Here is a 16434-nt window from a genome sequence, read left to right as displayed (position 1 = left end):
CTACAAAACCCACAGCAAATTGCCTGTTGAAGTGTGTGTTACATGATTTATTTCAATGTCCAATAACAAGCAATATGTAACATATATTTGATAAAACCATTTAGTTTCTTGGTAATTCATACAAAATATATTTAAAAGGTTAGTGAATGTTGGTACAGTTGTGTATCATGTAATAGTCTAACATAGAATACAAAGTATATTATTAACACTTGGCTGCATCATGACTAATTGATACATTGCATTGGACACATTTTTATTTGAAATTTTACTATCTTACTTAGTGAAATCTGCCATAGTTTAAAAAGGAAATATACCTGTGTGACTTGACTTGCCAAAAGAGGCACCAGTATTTGTTCTGCCCTAAAAGATTTGGATATACTTTATGCATATATTCAGAGATACAATTAAAAAGCACTACTTATTTGACTGGAAGTGCTGGTGAGATATATGACTGTAGACTAGACATTTACCAATTAAGAAACCCAGGTAGGCAGTAACAACATTGCGTCACAGTAATATATATGCCTTATAAGAGAGAGAGAGAAATGGGGTTTAACGTCCACTCGACACAAACTAGGTCTTTTCGAGACTAACATATGGTTTAGTTTTATTTCAATAATTCGCTTTCGCATAAGGGTCTTTAGCAATTGGAGGTAACCGGAGGACCCGGAGAAAACCCACGAGGTTGGACAGGCGACCCTACTTCTTGTCACGTACAACCGGGGATTCGAAACCACGCCAGTCGACTCAATGACAGACTTTATGATATAGCCTGCGCACGCTAACCATTCAGCCATCCAACCCCCCCCTATATGCCTTATACTCATTATTTCATGCTTGATTAATTAAACTATCACATACATTAAAAATATCTGTTACTTTACCATAATAAAATTAATTTATATAGATACAAGATGATTGAGGTATCACTAGATGTTAAAACACAATTTTTTAATACCTTTCACAAATCGAAATAAAATTTACACACTAAGATAAATGACTTTTTGCCACAGCAGATTTACTCCATTGAAGGTGTTAGAAATGGCAGCAGTCACACAAGAATAAGTTTGGGGTGCTAGCTTTTCACATTGGAATTTTTCAAGAGATTTCATGGATGTAAAGTTACATACACTGTACCCCGGGTATCATTTGATCTTGTGTATCTAGCACTAGTTTCTTTCACATTTGTTTAATATCAAATCTTTGTTTAAAAATTCGTAAAAATTATTTAAAATCACCCCAAATCATCTAATTTGTACATGGTGTCCAGTTTAAAGCTGACTGATTAATTTTGATAATGAGTGTCCAAATTGCAAGTATTTAATTTCCTGACCACTTTCAAAAATTAATCAAAGCAAAAAGTTATGATTCGATTATTTTAAAATTGATATATATGTTGCTTTCATTAGATAGATGAAGAATCCTATTTAATGTCAATAATTTCCGTTAATAACTCCTACAGTTATGTCCCTTGTTTCATTTCGTTGCACCTTGTGAACGCTCTTATGCCAAAAGTTATCATCCAATCTTTGTGAAATTTACATGCATTATTTAAATTAGTGAAACAAAGAATCCTATTGAATTTCAGCAATTTCACTTTGTTGAACCTTGTGATCACTAACGCCAAAATTTATCATCAGATCTGTATGAAATTTATATGCATCATTAAGATTAGTGAAACCACGAAGCCTTTTGAATTTCAGCAATTTACAATAATTACTTCTAGAGTTATCGCCCTTGTTTCACTTTGTTCAACCTTGTTAATGCTCGATCGATGAAATTTATATGCATCATTTAAATTTATGAAACAGATGTCTATTGAAATTCAGCAACTTTGTCAATTACTTCTAAAGTTAAACCCTATTTCATTTCATTTCATTTACTTTGTGAACCTTGTGAATGTTCGAAAGACAAAAGTTATCATCCGATCTGTATGAAATTTATATGCATTATTTAAATTAGTAAAACGAACAGTACTGTCAAATTTCAACAATTTCTGTAAATTACTTCCACAATTAAAGCCCTTGTTTCAGTTTGTAGAACCTTGTGAACAAACGACGAAAATTATAATGTGATCTGTATGAAATTGTCTTGTAAATGCCCCCAAGTACCTACAAAAGAATAAATATGCGACCACTCAGACGATTTAGCTGATGTGGGCGATTTTTATGATTTTTTAAACAAAGGTATCATATTGAATGAATGTGAAAGAAATTAGTGCTAAATACACAAGATTAATGATACCCGGGTTACAGTGATAATTTGTTTGGTTAAAATCGAATAAAATATATTTTCATTATGTCTAAGGTAGTAAGTCTGTGAATAATAGACGAATCCCATTTAACTTAGAATTCATACTATGTTTCAATCTATCCTGGACAGAGCAACCAGGTTGACTACAATATATGTTCACATTAAATGTAGGTAGGCCTATATGGGATTATGAAGTAGGTTCTTCCAGGTAAAGTTGATATTCAAATGTAATGAAATAAACAGTATGCTAAAAACTAAAGAAATAATATTATTAGAGAAATGTGTATTATTAGCTAATAAAGAAAAAAGGAATTAATTACATTTAACATACACCTTTTTTTAAAAAGTATGATTTTCAGCACAAACATTCTAAAAATTTACTCATTATGAATAAAATGTGTAAAACTTGTAAACAGTTCACTTTACATATCAAAGAGTTGAATAAAATATCTCCAATTCTACATCCATATAAAATTATAATGATTGGCATTGATTTATAAATCATCTATACTATTCAAAAAAAGTAGGGGATATTTGATTTTTAAGTGTTATTAAAGTCACCTAATGAAACTGACGAAGAAACAAATGACAAAATGAAATGAAGTTCACATTCATCGATTTATTCCAAATGATCGTTAGACTAAGTAAGGCACAGACTGACCATTATAAGGGTAAAATGATACCCGGGGTCAAACAGCAAAGTTACCACAGCATCACAACCAAGTCAGTAACGGGTAAATCCTCCTCTGTTTGCCAAACAAGCATTGATCCGACGTGGCATACTCCTAATGAGACGTCTAAGGTCATTTTGGTCCAGATTGTCCCATTCCTGTTGCAACGCAGCAGCAAGTTCTTGGACATTGGCAGGACGTTGTTGACATTGACGTAACCTCTGTCCAAGCATGTCCCAGACATGCTCGATGGGGGAGAGGTCGGGACTCAGTGCTGGCCAAGGTAATGTGGTGATGTTCTGTTGTTGGAGGTAACCTGTAACGATCCTGGCCCTGTGACATCTTGCGTTGTCATCCTGGAAGATGAAACGGCGGCCATGACGTCGTGCGAACGACACAACATGGACTGCCAAGATGTTGTCCCGGTAGTACTGGCCTGTAACACGCCCTGCAACAACATGTAAAGCCGTTCTTCCAGCAACAGTGATGCCTCCCCACACCATAACAGAACCACCCCCAAATCGATCATGTCTGATGACGTTAACGTCTTGGAAGCGCTCGTTTCGACGACGCCACACCCTCCTACGTCTGTCCAAAAAATCAACAGTGAACCTTGACTCATCTGAAAACATCACATTGCTCCAGCGTCGATTATCCCAGTGTTGACGATCCCTACACCAACGACGTCTTGCCTGAATGTGATGATCTCTCAAACAAGGGATCACGCAAGGACGTCGGGCGCGAAGGTGACCCCTATGCAGTCGATTCCGAATCGTCTGGCCACTCACTCTCACACCAGTGTCTGTTTGAAGACGAGCGCTGATCTGATTTGCTGTGATGACACGATTTCTCAAGGCCAAGGTAGGGATAAATCGATCCTGGGCTTGAGTTGTCGCCCTTGGTCGACCTGAGCGTGGTCTGTCCTGTACAGATTGTGTATCACGGTATCTGGACCATAGCCTGCTTATGACAGACTGAGAAACATTCATCGTCCGCGCCACAACCGCCTGTGTTGTGCCGATCTGTAGCATGCCAAGGGCACGTAACCTTTCATTTTGGGTAAGCCGACGCATATCAAAATTTGTTTTCTGGTCACTAAAACAATTAAACTGATGTTTCCACCCTGGAATTCAATGCCACAATGACTGTAACATTCAAAGTCAGAGTCGTGCAAATCTTGGGTTGGACCGCCATGATGATCCCAAGCATCACCTGCATTCCATGCGGTAGCTATTGGTGCGTTTGGGCGTCACATGTAACTGGAAATGTTTCTTCTGTTAGGTTCTATAGTGACTTTTTTCGTAGTCATTTGCATATTTTAGTATTATGCCCCCAAAATCAAATATCCCCTACTTTTTTTGAATAGTATATTTAAAAAAGTATCAAATAGAAAATGCTCACAATATTTATGTACAGATATGTTAAATTTATAAGAACAAATTTGTATTAAACAAGAAAACACAAAATACACAACTCTATAAAAAATGGTTGCCTACATTTAGATCATATATGCATGGACAATAAACAACTCAAGGTATGATCTTAATTTTTTTAGTCAAATATTATGATTGACACACAAAATGTAGAACTTTTAAAAAAATTAGTTTTGATCACAAAATTCATCAAAAGAGAAAAGAATTCTGATTTTTCAGTCTTAACTGCCTATAGTTAGTATTAGATTTACTATTACAAGACGCTTCAGAACATTACTGAAAAGTTCAGGACAGTATTTTTTTGTTCGTTGTCTGCAAATAACAACAGAAACCATTGTTTGTACATATGGGTAAAAAGTATATATATAAAGTATAAAGCTACCTGTTAAAAAAAAAATAAAATCACACAGTTTTAGGTGGTATCTATTAAATTCAATTTTATATCACAACTACATTAAAAATAATAAATTAATTCAGCACTTTTTTGTATGTCACTACCTTGTACAAATAACAATTAGGCAAAAACAGTTCAGTTACTCAAAAAGAAAACAATCAAGATTACTATTAACACCCCTTCGCACACACACACACACACAAAAAATGACCAATATGTCTTGATGATAGTAAAGTTAAAGTCATAAACAGTTTAAACATACACATCCCCATCTTCATCTGGATCGGTACTCACTTTTAACGAAAGAAAAAATTGTCCTGGTTCATTGACCATCTCTTGTACAGATTGACAGTCTGAAGCAGATGGTAAATTTTGAGCGGGAGCAGAACCAGCTGCTTGTGTTGTAGATCTATCAGTATCATATTTACTGTCATAAACATCACTTGTTTCATTATTTTTTAAATGCTGACCACTTGTTGACGCACCACCTGTGGAGGCACTTTCTCTATTGTCACTGTTATTATTATGTGCGGGCGAATTATTAGCAGAATGTATTGATTCAGCTTTCCGTCTGTGTCTTCTGTGTTCTGGGGGACCAGCAGACGCAGAACGCTCAGCTTGATGATGCGGATTAGATTTCCGATGTCTCTGTTTCCGTGCCACAAAATCTTGTAGAGCTTGTTTAGGATCAACATCACGAGAATTTTGATACTGTGGTCTGGTAACAGTGCTTGTACTTGCTGTAGCAGACATTTCTGGATTATATGGCATGCCACATTCCCTTGTTCTATGTGGTGATTCTAATGATCTAGGATCAGACACAGTATTATTGTTTGTTCCAGTTTCAGCACTGGTTGAACATAGTTCATCTGCAGATGGCACAGATTGTTGATCAGATTTCCCAGTGAGACCAGTAGAACAAACCAGGCTTTCAATAAATTCATCTTTAGGTTCATCTCGAGTGTTCTCCCGAACATTAGATAGATTAGAAATCACACCAGACTGGGTGTGATCATAACCTTGTCTCTCACCAGAAACAGTTGAATTACTAGAAGATACTTGTTGACAACGTTGCTGATATGATTCATCACCTGAAGAATTAATATTTGGAAAAGGACCAATTGTTGCACCAGTCACCTCTGAAGAACTGGAGGATGGATTATTTGGAATAGGACGATTAAGTAACGGTAATTGAGAACCTTGTGGACTAGTAGCTTCTTCATATGTTGGGGGCTGAATCATTGAAATTTCAGGCTGTGACCACATGAATGCCTGAAAACAAAAAATTATTATTTTATATATAATTCCAGTACAATTATATGCCTTTATTTAGGATTTGTATACAACCGTCTTTTATCACTATCTAAAATAATAGTTCATCTGCAACTTTGCTATATACAGTAATGTACTAAATTTGAATCAAATATGACAGTTTAATTATAAAAAAAAATCCAGACACCAGAATTATCACTGATTTTAAGTCAACAAAGGGCCACACAATTAAGTGAAAAATTAACAGAATCCAATGAAAAGCAAACTTGAGATCTGTAGCTCTGCTTTATACAGCAGTGTATATGTAGGGGAATAAAAATATCAGTGTCTGTAAAACCAGATTTTTTAATTTTTGCCTTAGATGCTCACCATATTTAAGTGTCCAATTGGAGTAGATCGAATTACTTCTTCATATGTAGGAGGTGAGTCCTGTGAAATTGTTAAATTCATGCTAATTCTTTGTCTATTTCTTCTTCCTACAAAATTAAATGAATAAAACGGTAAAATATTGTAATTAAAAATCAAAATGCAATTACCATCTTAATGTTGTAATTAACAAGCCAACAGTGAGGCTGATGTCTCCCGCCGAAATCCCAAAATAAATAGATGACACATATTAATTAATAGCACATTTATTTTTTTAAAAAATATCAAGCAATCAAACTATTCACTAAGTTTCATCACTCTCTATCAAATAGAATCAAGATTATGAAACTGATAAGCTCTGCTTAGCTTCAGCTCGAAATGTTAATCATTGAACTCAGTCAAGACATTCACCTAATGAACATCTACATCAAGTTTAAACATTTTACCTTAATTAAAAGCAGAGTTGTTATGTTCCAAAGTCTTGACCTATCAAATTGCTTATCGCTCCTTAACCTAAGCAGAAAATTCTCACCATCAAACTTAGTCAAGGTAATGATATAATGAATCTATATTCAGAGTTTCATTATAACCAAAGCATCAACCAATCAAATTGCTTATCTCTGCTTACCCAAGGCAGAAAATGCTCATGTTCGAACTCCTTCAAGGCATTGACCTAATAAACACCTACACCAAGTTTGAACATTCTAGCTCATTATCAAACTTAGTCAAGGTATTGATGTAATGAAACTATACACCAAGTTTCATCACTCTCACTTAATTAGAACTAAAGTTATCGTGTCCCAAAACATCAACCAATCAAATTGCTTATCTCTGCTTACCCTAAGCAAAAATTGCTCATCTTCGAACTCCATCAAGGCATTGACCTAATAAACACCTACACCAAGTTTGAACATTCTAGCTCAATTAGAAAGAGAGTTATTGTGTCCCAAAAAGTGAGACGGACAGACGGACGGACGAACAGACACAGACGGACAAACGAACCCATTTTAATAGTACCCATTCTCTATATGATGATAATAATTCATGCAATTGGCATCTTAATGTTGTAATTAAAAATTAAAAAAAAAGATTCTCTATATAAGAATAATAATTCATGCTTTCATAAAAATTGAACACTTACTTCTTCCACGAGGTACTTGTCCACTAACTGTATTTATTCTCTGTGTATCATCAAGAGGTTGAGCTGATAATTTTCTACATCTTCGTATAAATATAATAAGTAAACAGATGACAACTATAAGGAATATAGATATAACTATAGGTATTATAACACCAACACTCAGTGTATAGGAATAAGGCGATGAATCATACCGACTACCTCTACCTGCAAATAAACAATGAATATGTATTCTAACATTTGGGGAGATAAAATCAATGATGAATATACCAGTACACAAAGTGAAACAGTTATTGTTAACAACTAATATTTATCTGTTGATAACTTTTGATTTCCCAAATGACAATAGTCACAAATGTGATATTTTTTTTAATGTAACATTTGAATGAAGACGTCTTCTCAAGAAAGCTTTTATAAGTTAATTGTCCGAATATAGAAATAGTTGGACCATCTCCTTTAAAAATAAGGCTCTTTTATTAGTATTAGACTGTAATAAATTTGCTGTAGGTAGTAAATTTAACTTACCACATGCCATAGTTTGTTCATCTGAACCATCATCACAATGATTATAACCATCACATAATAACCGGGAAGAAATACATTTTCCATTACCACAATCAAAAAATCCTTGTTCTTTATCACACTGCCCTACAATATATATATATATCCCCATTTCAACAAAATTATCGGATTACTTCTAACAATCAATATAGCTTTTCTATAAACATCTCTGACTAGTAAATTCATTTTGTCTTAATTTACACAAGTTATTATTTAGATCATCCTTTTGCTATCAATGATCAAAAAACAATTTAGTAAAACTGTGAATGGGTTCCTGACAAAGAATAAAATAAGGACAACCATTGTCTTAGTTTTAACACCTGATAAAATGCAGTAAGTTAGGCATTACGATTGAATTATTAAGAGAATATTAAGCTGAACAGTTATGCTGATGTCCCCCGCTGAAAGCCCACCCCCACGCCAAAATATCGATCATATTAAACATACATTATGCAAGAGCTAAATTTGAATATTGCAAGTCTTTATTTAGGCTTCAGATGACATAGAAATTATAAATTAGATCTTTATTTACACAACAAGCACAAAATCAACTCTGTAGACCCACGGATGGCTTGGATTTAAACAGGATTTCATTGACTGATGAAATTTTCAAATGGCGTCGTAAGCGGAGATTAACCGTTACGTTAACGTCATACTCCCGGAAATTTTAGAACGAGGCTAAATGATAGAGTGTACGAAGCGAGGCCGCTGTTTAGCGAGGCCGCATGTCAGTCAATTTGATTGAAAGTTCGATATATAAGGCCTTGATATTATGTTTAGTTGTGGTTAAAATGAGAGTTTGGATGTTGGTATTATACGCTCTTTTGTCACTTGCGTTTACAGAAAAATTACGGAAATTGATAAACATCTCATCGCCCCAGTTGAATTGCAGCCCTATTGGACCACTGTTGCCTATTAGTATTTGTCTGCTACGGGAGTTACGTAGGCCTACATGTTAGTACAAGAGTACACGCAGGCTAACAAGAAGTCGGCTATAATTATGCCTCATTGATTTGGTCCATTCCTTCAAACTTTCGCTTCTTATCATTAAAAGTCTTATTTTTAATTTGTAGTAAAAATAAATGTGATACGAATTGAATTGCAATCCCGTCTCAAACCACAGCCATTGAAAACGTTACTTGATAATCAAGATTATGTAGGTGGATTTAACGCCTGTCAATCAAACAATCACCCATTCTCGGAGACGGTGAAGAGAGAGTTGACTCCTATTTTTAGTCAAAAATTACAATGGTGATAACTTTGTTCACAATAAAGTAATTTGACCGAAATTTTCAATATATTCTTCTTTCATCATCTATTTTTGAACTGTTATAGCAAGAATGGCCAACTCTGTATTAAAATCTCCCATAATGTATCTTTAATTAATTACTTGCACATTTATCATGTTATAAAGCATCTAGCAATCAAATGGTTTATCAGTCTGTATTTCCACCATGTGACACAGATGGCTAAATAGCAACATTACTTTTATTATTCTTTATTAATTGCATGTCAAATAAATACCTTAGATCTATTATTTTAAAGTTGGGTGAACCGAATGGTTGACCTAACGAACATTCTAGAAATGTATATTTGAAACAGGTGTCATCATATAAACTTATGTTAATTTACTAATATTGGACAAACAATACTCACCATATTTGTATGAAGCATAAGAAAGAATAAAATCTTTAGTATCTATATATCTTCCTTTAAGTCTTATATAGAAACCTGTACTGGACTGGTATCCATACAGTTTTGATGATCCTTCATACAGTAATTTCTCTTTTAAATTACCTTCTGAAGTTAAACCATCTCTTAACTCGACATAGTTCTGATGACTGTAAACTATGAAAACAAATAAATATTTACAAGGCAGCAAACATGTGAAATGTATAGCTGAGAAGAAATAAAACTTGTGGACTGTTTTAGTGTGGTAACATAACTAAAATTTACTTTATGAATATTTACCATGAAGCACGGGTAATGATCAAGCTAATGAGAGTCCACACAATAAATTTGTGAACAAACATAAATGGAAAGATAAAAGGAGAGATTTATATGTTGGGAATATTGATTTAGAAGCTGTTAATAAATTGTTCAAAAGTGTAAGTAATATACATTTAGATAATATTACACATAATAGTGTAAATAATATAGGCATAGATTTATGTCAAATATACTTGAATAAAGAATTTGTTCTTTATGTGAAGTAAATACAGTCGGCGATGAATATCACTACTTATTTAATTGTACTTATTTTATTACAGAACGTGAAAACTGTATATCCAGATATTATGATACAAGACCTAACACTTTTAAATATAATAAACTTTTTAATAAAAGCAACCAATCAATAACTATAAAATTATATATGTTCTTAAAGATAATACTTAACAAATTTATGCCCATTGACTAAGGAATTAAAAGCATCCATCTTGTAAATATGTAAATAACCTATTACTCTTATGTCATGTAATGTCATGTAATTGATCTGAGTTGTAAATAAACTTCTGTTCTGTTCTGGTACTGGTAGATCCAGGGAAGGGGGGGCAACTCAAAATGTCAATATTTCCTGATACATTTTTGAGACTCTCTAATGTATCAGAAACTCAAAGGAAGAGGATATTTTAAAATGAATTTGAGATTTCAGACGTTTACAACAAAATCTTGAGATCCATCTCTGCCTGACTGGTTAAGAGCCTTCCTTTATGACTACACAAAGGCAATGTGCCAAACATCTGATCACTTTTCAAAATACAAAACACCATTTAATCAGAAATAACCAGTCTCAAGTAAATAAAATAAACTTTACCTGGTGGAGTTGAATAAGCTTCTATTTTAGCAAGAATATTTGTATAACCAGGTTGTCGTTTTACTACCCATATACAATCATAATATTCACCAGCTTTTGGTGATGAATTAAACATTATGTATCCTCCATCACTGTTTAAAAAATAGCCACCACAATCTACAAATTAAACAAAATATTGTAAATGCAAGGTTTAACCATACAGAATTTTGAACTTCATTACATAATGCAACTTCTGAATGATTTCAAGACAGAAATGGTCCAGACAATGGTTAATACTTTCAGATACACAAATGAATAATATGACAAGGTGTCTTAAATAATGGCAAAATAACGTCCTCTCTCCTCAGATATTCAAAGCAAAAATTATCATTTGAATCTGTATATTGAATATTTCAAGGGAGATAACTACAAATAGCACACTCAACTAACTTACTTGTTTCAGTTTTTTGTGCATAATCACGATCTGTAAAATAAAAGTATAAAGAAGAATCTAGAAGGGATATTAAAATTGCCAGGCTTAGATGGATAAGTGAAGAGTTTTAGCCAGGAAATATTTTGGTTTCAATTGACACAATGTTGTGCATGCGTTATGTCTTCCAGAACAAGTTCTATACCACAGAGTTTAACATGTAGACTGATACTGTATTTATAATAAGTCACCTTTTGTATTTCTAACAAAAGTATGCCCAGAAAATCCACTTCAAAATTTTCACTGCCATTCATTTTGGGTAATGCACGAAAACTTTGCAAAATAAATTCATATTTTATGGGGTTTTTTCATGGTAGGGTATTGTGAATTCACGTGTCTATACCACTTTGTCAGCATGGTGTACACAAAAAATTATATACTGGACTTAAACTTTATTCTGTGTGTGTGAGTTTTTATTTTACGTCCGCTTCCACCGAGGTGATATTGCAGATATTATTCTGTACTGGCCGTACAATTTTATAGTTACATAACGGGGGGCGATCGTAGCTATGTTTGAAAATTGGGTTTAGAATAAAAGGCTATTTTTTTGGCGTTCAAAATGACCGATGGGTCAAATCTAGTTAAGGTCATTTTCCACAGCCCTCGGTCTTGACCAGCATAGGAATAGTTGTCAACTATTTAACTATTGGGAGTCGTAATTTCAGGTGATCTTAAAAATGAGTTACTGAACTCAACATTCAGAGAACCTGGGTAGTCAATGTTTCCATGTACAAAGTGTTAAAGGGTTAAAATAGAGATAATAATTCCGAACATAATTCTCAGGATGAAATGGCATTTGGTGTATCACTATCATAATACATAATTCCTTGTCAGCTTCGCAGGCACCACCACGTACAAGTGGGAATTGGAACTCCTTGGCCACACTTAGAATAATCTACTGGTAGTGGTGATTCTAGTTTCCTAACCGCCACTACCGTAGCCTCCTAAATAGTCTGAATTCATGCACTTTGATGCAGATGAGTGACTATAGTTAATAGAAATCAGTGTCAGTTTTAATCGATATTATGTAATACTTACTATTATAAAACTTGTAGGTAAGTTTAAAGCCCATATAACTTCTGACAGAATTACTTCTTAGATTACTACCAGGATAAAAATGTAATCTTAACATAGGTCCATTGGAAATAACAAATGGTCTATTAGCCGATCCGCCAATATTACCTTGTACATTAGTATAATCAAACTGAAATATAAAAATAGTAAACTAATAATACAGCATGTATTCATCATTGTTAAAATATTTAGTAAATTTCAAATCCTGCATCCATAGAAAAGGTTTTCTCTTGTAAAATAAATATGTTGACTGGCAACAAAACATGTGCCCGCAGCAGCCAAGTCGTCCAAGCAGTTCACAAAGGTTGTTGGATATTTGTTCCTTTGTAGAGTTTGAATGTAAAAAGGTGTATAACTCTATGGTATGCTTAGGTTCTTACTTTAACCCCTAATGAACAATATCACCAATTCAAAAAAATTCTACACATCATTCACAGACTTGCAAATTATAATGTAAATGGAAACATAACACTGAAATCACATAACTCAGCGATAAAAGAATTCAAGATTTCACCAAGTTTAAAGAAAATTCTAGCAACAGCTTTTTCCATTATCATGTTCACAAAACTGAAATTTACAATCCCAAAAACTAAATTTGTTATGGTTGTTCCATATCACCCAAATAACAATCCTTGCAACAGATCAGGCCTGTAAAGTGTTCACGTGGCTGGATGCCAGACTCAGGTGACGACAATATCAGTCAACATTAAAAGGAGGTGTGAGAAATAAATTCAAAATCCAAAAGAATTTTGTTTTACCCTAATTTTACTACTAGGTGACAGGTTCCAATCATCAAAAATAATCTGTATATATTCATTTTGATTGACAGCTCTAAACTCATACGAGTATTCTTCTCCATTCTGGTTATATGGATTAGGAAAGAATGGTGATTTCAAAATATTAGTACCGGTAGACACATTATCATATGATGAACCACGAATCTTTATCAATTTTTCTGTAAAATAATAATAAATAAACCAAAGTTAAATTTTTTGTATAATAATAGACAATGCAGCACAACCTTCTAAACAAAACACAGAACGACTCAGACAATGCAAATGGCAATGAAAAATGCTGAATTGCGATGGGTGGTACTCTGATTCCTACTGATGCATAACACCCATTATAACTTGGGTGCTAAGCTAAAGATTCAGAAATATCTCGACTCTGCATACAAAGAATTAGGTGACAAGGATGTAAAATCTATTTTTCAAGCACTGGCACATCAGTTTTGTTTTGAATGTAGTGTGGTTCTACGACACTATTTAAAAAAGGCCAGTAATGATGTAGAAATATGTTGATTAACACTGGTTATATTTCATATAATAATCAATTAATGGGTATGTATAATTATGTCCTATAGAATAACAAGAACTGTATAAATACCTTCAACTTTAAGAACAAGCCTAAAATGGATATCAGAGACATCACGGTCTTGATTTGAACAGAAAACAATATAGATAGTCTTGGATTCACTCTTAAAGTTTTTAATTTTTCTATCATAACAAACATCTGTTTCATTCCTATAATCTTTATCAAAGATACGTAAATATGTACACCTGAAATATACATATAATTCATATTATCTAGATGTAGTATGTAGATAACAGCTTGTCTGTAGGCAGAAACATAATTACCTACAATACATTTCACTTAAATTACTGGCTACTTTCAGGTTGTTAGTTTTTATTTACAAACTAGTATTAAGTGATATAAGCTTCTGTCCCAAATAAATATAAGATAAAAATGTTTAGTTTGGTGCTAAGTATACATCAGATGTTTGTTTTGAATCACTGGATACATTCTTTAAAATCAACAAATGTATTCCATTTCATTCCGAAAATAGCTTTTTTTTTTTCAAATTTACAAATTTCAAAAATTATCCATTAATACATGTGGGCGTAAAGGGTGCAAATTAAATGCCAAATTTCAAATCAATTGGATAATAACTTTAGCCACTATAGGACCCACAAGATTTTTAAAATGATCAGTTCAGGAACTCTGAAAGTAAGTTTCAGCTTCTTCATCACAACAGAAACAGTGTATAAATTTAAAGGTAATTAAAAGATAACTTTAGTATCAAGACACCAAATTCAAAAAGCAAATTAGCTTGGCACTGGGTATTGTACATGTACATATCTGTGTACAACACAGTAGAGATATTAAATTCTTACCCTTTAACACATTCAGTAATATCCTCAGTCATACAATTGTGCATCATACTACATTCCGGCAAATTGAAATATGGGTAGTCACTTGTTGTTACAGAGAATTTACAGTTGTTACATGTAGTAAACTTCATTAAACACATATGATGAGTATCACGGTTTGGGTTTGTTAGGTTGACAAACACCGTCACGTTACTACCAAGAGTTGGAAGAGTGTCCCCATTAGGTGCAACACCTTTCAATTTTTCACACAAATCCAGTACTGCAAAGATATAAATTAGAATACATTAAACATAAGAAATTTGTTTTGATTCGATTAGCACTCATAATGTTCAGTGGCTTCCCTTATCTTTTATGCCGTAGTAAGTTCTGTGCATAACAGGAAACAATGAAACTCTGCAATCAGTAAACATCACATGATTGTATATCCACCATATATCCTCAAAAAATACAAACAAAAACACCAAAATAGACTCCCACCCAAATGGGGTTCAGAATCCAAAACCCTCATCCTGCTCCCATCTCACCAGGCCTATAGCTAACAGTAGTGGATTAAGACAAGATCAAGATGTTGACAACCTGAATTGCAATTTGTTCCATTTAACACTAGCGTATAATCTAACAAATCAGTATAATATCAATAATCAATACTTTTATTTTTGACAGTAATCAAAGAGGGCTAGTTGTTTTATTTATTATACATGAATAGAAAATTTTTAATTTCCTTGAGTTTAAATCATAATGTATTAGGAGGATTAAATATTATACAGTTTTCAATGTTTTTTTCTTTATCAAAGAGTAATACTTTCAGCTTTAATGAAATGCATTGTGGATGTTTTCCACTGCTCTAAATAGAGATAATATAATTCAATATAATTTCTTTGCAATATGATATCAATTCAATATAATTTCTTTGCAATATCACGCAAAAATATTTTCTTTTACACGAAGAATAAAAGTATGGTTTTTATTTACAATAAAGCAATCTTGTGATTTGTTATTACTTACTTGGATTATATTATATTCATAATTTATTAACCCTACCTTACAAAACAAAATAATTGTCTAGATAGAAAAATTTACATTTATGTATAAACTTTTGATAAAAATATGGCTACTTACAAGGTTTCCTTTGAGATAAACAGCATGCAGGAAAAACAATTAAACCTAGAAATAATCACCAAACGTCTAATTATTTCATAATCAAATAATAAAATATATAAAGTTACATATGGTTATATATTTTATACTAAAAGAAAATTAAAAACATCATCACTCATTCCTTGTTACTGTTTTTTTTTCATCTATCCATCCTTCAACCCTTTTTTTCTACATGTAACTTCATGACATAAATTGAACTACTGTGTTCACTGAACTAATACATGTATCTAACTAGTATTGGAAGAACACACAGTGATTGAAATTGTTAAACTTGGTTAATCTTGAAGACATTCTCATATTTTTTTGACACACATTATTACCAGGCATAAATTATATGTCAAAATATGTATGTAGCTATGATAATGAAATTAATTATCTGATTTTGGGCTGTGTTTTGTACATATACAAGCACTTCTATAGTTTTACAAACGAAGAAGTATTATTTCATTTATTTGTCATACATGTTACAATAAAAACATAAATATAAAATAACAAAATACTACTTCAGTTTCAAAGTACAGGGAATAAATAATTTCAAATTAAAAACAAAGTTTATATATCCCTGTCCTTCAGCTTGAACTTTTCACTTGTTTGTAATATACTATTCAAAAAAAGTAGGGGATATTTGATTTTGGGGGCATAATACTAAAATATGCAAA

At 32.9% G+C, this 16434-nt stretch overlaps 1 protein-coding gene across 2 annotated transcripts in view; it reads right to left on the bottom strand.

Moving 5' to 3' along the window:
• The window catches only part of LOC126816666 (uncharacterized), a 142554-nt gene that overhangs the window by 114110 nt on the left and 12010 nt on the right, over positions 1–16434 (bottom strand). Inside the window, exons 4-15 of one of the 2 annotated variants that reach the window (XR_007678492.2) lie at positions 15737–15781; positions 14621–14876; positions 13833–14005; positions 13205–13401; positions 12411–12576; positions 11337–11366; positions 10904–11059; positions 9745–9936; positions 8053–8175; positions 7531–7734; positions 6393–6499; positions 4939–6023 (exon numbers count right to left, since the gene is read on the bottom strand). Coding sequence is in view for 1 of the 2 variants with exons in the window: in XM_050543379.2 (XP_050399336.1) it covers positions 5004–6023; positions 6393–6499; positions 7531–7734; positions 8053–8175; positions 9745–9936; positions 10904–11059; positions 11337–11366; positions 12411–12576; positions 13205–13401; positions 13833–14005; positions 14621–14876; positions 15737–15781 (2669 nt within the window). In the remaining variant the exon portion in view is untranslated. Of the gene's footprint in view, positions 1–26; positions 6024–6392; positions 6500–7530; positions 7735–8052; positions 8176–9744; positions 9937–10903; positions 11060–11336; positions 11367–12410; positions 12577–13204; positions 13402–13832; positions 14006–14620; positions 14877–15736; positions 15782–16434 lie in introns of those variants that run through there. The other variant, XM_050543379.2, reaches the window with a different exon arrangement.

This window comes from Patella vulgata, chromosome 3 (assembly GCF_932274485.2).
Source record: "Patella vulgata chromosome 3, xgPatVulg1.2, whole genome shotgun sequence".
Classification (NCBI taxonomy): Eukaryota; Metazoa; Mollusca; class Gastropoda; family Patellidae; genus Patella; species Patella vulgata.
The sequence above is the reverse complement of the archived record's forward strand: the minus strand, read 5'-3'. Positions and strand labels throughout refer to the sequence as shown.